The sequence below is a fragment of the Anneissia japonica genome, unplaced genomic scaffold (assembly GCF_011630105.1).
Source record: "Anneissia japonica isolate Jap-2015-1 unplaced genomic scaffold, ASM1163010v1 scaffold1118_len251929_cov158, whole genome shotgun sequence".
Classification (NCBI taxonomy): Eukaryota; Metazoa; Echinodermata; class Crinoidea; order Comatulida; family Comatulidae; genus Anneissia; species Anneissia japonica.
In genome coordinates this window covers 1-5,029 of record NW_022730222.1, presented here as the reverse complement: position 1 = coordinate 5,029, position 5,029 = coordinate 1, and the positions used below count along the sequence as shown (strand labels likewise).

Here is a 5,029-nt window from a genome sequence, read left to right as displayed (position 1 = left end):
GAACTAAACGGCAAAGAAACCAAAACTGTAACACATTTTCAGCAGAATGGCATGAACCAAAACGGCAATAAGTCGAAACGGCAATAAACCAAATAAATAAATAAATCTTAAAAATACACACAAAATGAGGCTACAGCATTTTTTCATAGAAGTAAAGATGCGAAAAACATTAATAATAATAATAATAATAATAATAATAATAATAATAATAATAATAAAAGTAATAACAGGCCTACAATAACAATATAACAACATATAAATTCAATAATAAAAGGATCAGGGGAAACAACATAAAAGCAGTAAACATCCAAATAAAGAAGTTTAAAATACAAAGTTGTGGTAATCCATCTGACATTTAAATTCGCCATTCATTTAGTTATTTTTTAATAAAACATTTCATTCAAAGAAATAAATTAAAGTGAGATACAGTGTTGTCAGTTATTAGGTTTACTGTAATTCATTTTTGATCAGTCTTTATTTCTGTATAATATCGCTAAAATCCCTGATGTTTAATGACATTATAAACATTCAATTACAACAAATTATTATGTACTCTACACCACTATTTGCCTTTTTCTCGGGTGCTCTGTCCGATACATCAACGCCTAGTAAACAGAGGCTGGAAAGTGGTAAGTTATTTAAAAATACAGAACTTATAGGATTTCATGATTGAATTAAATCTTATTTTTTTGGTGAATTTACACTGTTCACATGATGAATTTACTGTCGAATTTAAAAAAAACAAAAAAAAAAACAAAATTTGAATACAGAAAAATACAAATTGTATTATTACTGTACAGGAAATTTGTTAGTATTAGTGCAGCTAAAAAGGTAGGTGGGATAATTCTACTTACGTTGTGTACTCATTGTCCCATTTTATTTTCAAATTTTTTAAAGATGAAAGCTACAATGACGATGCTAGTATGCCTACTACTTTAAGACCCGAAGCAGACATCATTAATATAGCCGATAAAGGTGCTGTTTCAGATGCAGAACAAACTCCTATCAAAAGATGTGAGTCTGTGTTTTATTCATGATGGGTATAACTTTCTCGATATTACTTAACTATGTTGTAGCTGTAGAAAATTAAGGGTGGTTGAGATAAGACATTTTAAGGATGGGTGGGTAATAACATTAGTAAACGGATGGAAAAGTGGGTTAATAACGTTGGTTGGAAGGGCCATGAAATTAGTTTTAGACTGGGTGGAAAACTTCAAGGATGGGTGTCCCCGCCCACCATAACTACATCCCTGCTAGAATCCCCAGACATTGTGACAATTCATTTTTTAAAAATAACAAATTAGCTTTTAGTTTTAAAATGTTATGTCCATGTACCTCAAAAATATAAAATAAGTGATCAAAAGTGTTTGGTATCAGCAGTTGCCACAGCAAATACTGTACAGTATGTGTTTACTTACTGTACTTGTTTTACCCTGTTATCCGTTTTTTTTTTAATTATATGTATGGTAATTTCTTTATATTTCCCTATGAATTTTATATTTTTATTTTGCAATAATTCCTATATTGTATAATAAAAGCACAAATTTTCCTATATTTTAGTGGCAAAGGGAAGAAACACTGGTACGCTGCCCAAAAGTGAACAAAATGTTTGGTCACTTGCAAAGCATTTAAAGGACCAGATGAGGGAAAATAATAGATTCTGGAAGTCAACAATGAAGGAGCAAATGGAGCAAGTAAAGAAAATTGCTGAAGAGGAAAGAGCAGCAATAAGCTGTCTGCATAATACGCTTAATGAAGGTTTAAAGCTACAGCAGAACTATGTCGCCACAACTTAAAGACACCAAGAGCGGTTGCTGGCTGTATTGGAAAGAAGGGTGTCAGCACAACCACGGTAATTGCAGCTTCATCCCAACCTGTTTCCAAATCCTTTTTTGGGCAACTTGAATAGTAACAATTATTAACTTTATCTCAAATCTAGTCTTGTATATATACAGTATGCAGTTCATCATTTATTGACCATTGACTCATTAATTATACTGTATTTAAATTTAAAGCATTTATCCATCCCATTGATGCACTGTTTACAGTAAAATTATTTGTTATGTTCTCTGTTGTATTTAGAATTTATTAGCCACAGTTTTCCTAGCAATACCATTTTTAAAAAATCAAGATTTGATTTCTCAGCTTTGGCAGATGCAGGAGATCGCACCCCCTCCAAATAATATTTATATAAATGGATTGTTGTTGTATTTTTTTAATATAAATTACAGTACCAGTTAGATTTTAAAGTTATGAAAGTGCAATATCTGGGTTCGTATTTTTAAAATGTTCATGCCTTACCCACAACCATTTTGGCGCTGAGATGGTGTGGACTCGCACCCCGTACAGCCAAATCCTGCATCTGCCCCAGCTCGGACGTCATCAAAATAATAAATTGTGTGAAATATTGTTACATTTTTAATTTATATAGTGTGATATGTACAGTTCTGTAAAAAAAGATCCCCATAATAGGGGTTGAACATTTATTTATTTGACATTTTTGGGTTGGGTTTGTAGTGATAAAGGAAAGGTTGCCATGTCATGTAGTTGTAAATTTTTTTGTTATTGTTTAATAAATTAAGCTTGCTTCCAAAGACAAAAGAATCATGCAATGTGTACTGATTGATGAATGAGTGAAATACTGTAAACAAAGGCAACAGCAACTATGTCCTTTTCAATTTCTTAATTTCAAAACAAATTATTTTAAACAAATGACAGATATTTTGGCATCCAAAATTTCATATGTTTGATTATTATCCAAAATGCATTGTTATCCTAATCTACATGCGTTAATTCTTCTTTTATGGCTTCCCTTATTCTTTCCCCTGTGGTGTCATACGGCCAAGGATCATTGGTTGGTCCTTCTACAGGGACATCCTTGTTCCAATGTTGTTTGTACTGTAGGGGACACGGTTACTCTCCAGAATGTTGTGCAGTACACAACATGTTTGTATAACATGTCTCAAATTCCTTAGGTCATGTTGGTTTTTATTAAGGAGCCGCCGCCACCTCCGCTTTAATCTACCAAAGGCAGTCTCAACCACAACCCTGCACTGGGACAATTTGTAGTTAAAGCGATTTTGCGCTGGTGTTAATCTATTTCGCCCGGAATAGGGTCGCATAAGATTTTTCATTAGGGGATATGCTCGGTCACCGATTAACATTAAAGGTACCTCAACATCCTGCACATGCACTGGTCTGTTAACACTGAATAGCATTCCATTTTTTAGTTTTGTGTATAAAGCAGATCTTTTTAGCAAACGAGCATCATGAACGCTACCAGGCATTCCAACGAATGTGTCGCAGAAAAGTCCATTTGAATCAACACATGCCTGGAGATTTATTGAGTAGAACTGCTTCCTATTGAAATAATCTTGTGCTTGCTCATCTGGGGCAATAATTTGAATATGGAAGCGTCAATGGCAGCTACCACCTGAGGAAAACCTCCTCTCATCTTGAACTTCTCCACATTCAGCTGTTAAAGTAACAAAAGACATGAAATTATATTAGTGAGATTGAACAAATAAGTGAGGTAGATAAAATTTGCTTTTGAAAAGTAAAGCCTGTACATTTTCCACTAGATATTTTTTAGTAGGCCTATATAGCATACACATAATGCATTAATTAACTACTTTGTGCATTTTTGTGTAGTCATATAAGCATCGGCACTGAGTTTCGAAAACTAATAATTATGACATTTTAAAATTACTTTAAAAATACACTACATTAGCATGTATAGACATTACATACCAGTAATTCTTTTCGCTCTGGAAACCGGATAGATTTTGGCATCAACTCCTGCTCTATAACAGCACACACTTCATGGTAGATATTACAGGCTGTAGATTTCCCTACCCCAAACTGGTTGGCAATAGCTCTAAAGGACATGCCAGAGGAGAGCCGATATAAAGTAATCGCTAGTCGATGTTCAGCCATCAATGCTTTTCTCATGTTTGTACACTGTTTTCCGATATGCGGCTGCAGTTCACGAACAAGATACGAGAATGTCTCCCGATTCATCCTAAAATAGATGCATAAGTAATATAAATTGCTACTAAATTATTCGGAATAAATAAAAAAAAAAAAAAAAAAACATGTACGCCATCAATCAGGCACATTTATTTTTGACATATTATTATTAAATTAGATTTAAATTTCAGTATTATAATGCTCTAAAGGGCCAGGCCTTGGCCTCTGTACCTAGTCCTAGCTTCCTAGCTTGTCTACTTTATTGCCGACGAGGAGGGGGCAACGTGCATAAGCAGAAAGGTCAAGGAATTATCATGATGTATATAGCGTATAGGCCAGAATAAAGAAAGGAGGGTACTGTATGCGAACCGGGTAGGCTAGGCTAGGCCTAGCTCTGAACTCGGCTAAACAAAACTTAAAATAAGTTAAATTAACATTTTACCTGAAATTATCGGTAGCCGATCATTTCGGTCGCGCTTCGTTTCGGTCGCGCTTTGTTTCGGTCGCGCTTCGTTTCGGTCGCGGTATATTTCGAACAAATATATGGAGCGCTGAAGGAGTTGCGAAAACGAAAAATGTAATATGTCTAGGCCCTATATATTTTAGTTCGTGAATCGGTTTATCATAGGCCTAAGTATTATTGTTTTGCTATTTTTCCACTAACAAAATATCTTTCTGCTATATTCTCTTTCTTTCATTTATGGTGATATATTCATGATTGCAACATGATCTTGTAATTGAAACAATGGAATTTAGTATATGCTTCATGCTATTCTTTTTGTTGCGTTTTCATATACTATACTTTAATAAATGGTCAATAAAATGTATCTTTGATTTTAATTGAACTGAATATTGTTACCATCAGAAATCTATTTCATAATTTAGTTAAAACAATCATTCAATCATTCAATATTTAAGCTGATCATTTTATACAATATATTTATTTTTCTTGCAGCTTCCAGAGTTTGGATAAAAAATACCAAGAGAATTGAAGAAAACACGAAGAAATAAACGAATAATACGCACATTATCATTCACTTGAAATCTTGAATACCCCTGC

The 5,029-nt window shown here is 33.6% G+C and overlaps 1 protein-coding gene across 1 annotated transcript; it reads left to right on the top strand.

Moving 5' to 3' along the window:
* Positions 1–547: 547 nt before the first annotated feature.
* LOC117114791 lies at positions 548–1,796 on the top strand. Its single transcript, XM_033258485.1, has 3 exons — positions 548–629; positions 898–1,014; positions 1,561–1,796. Exons 1-3 carry the CDS (start codon positions 548–550, stop codon positions 1,794–1,796), a joined length of 435 nt encoding a protein of 144 aa, XP_033114376.1.
* Positions 1,797–5,029: the final 3,233 nt, after the last annotated feature.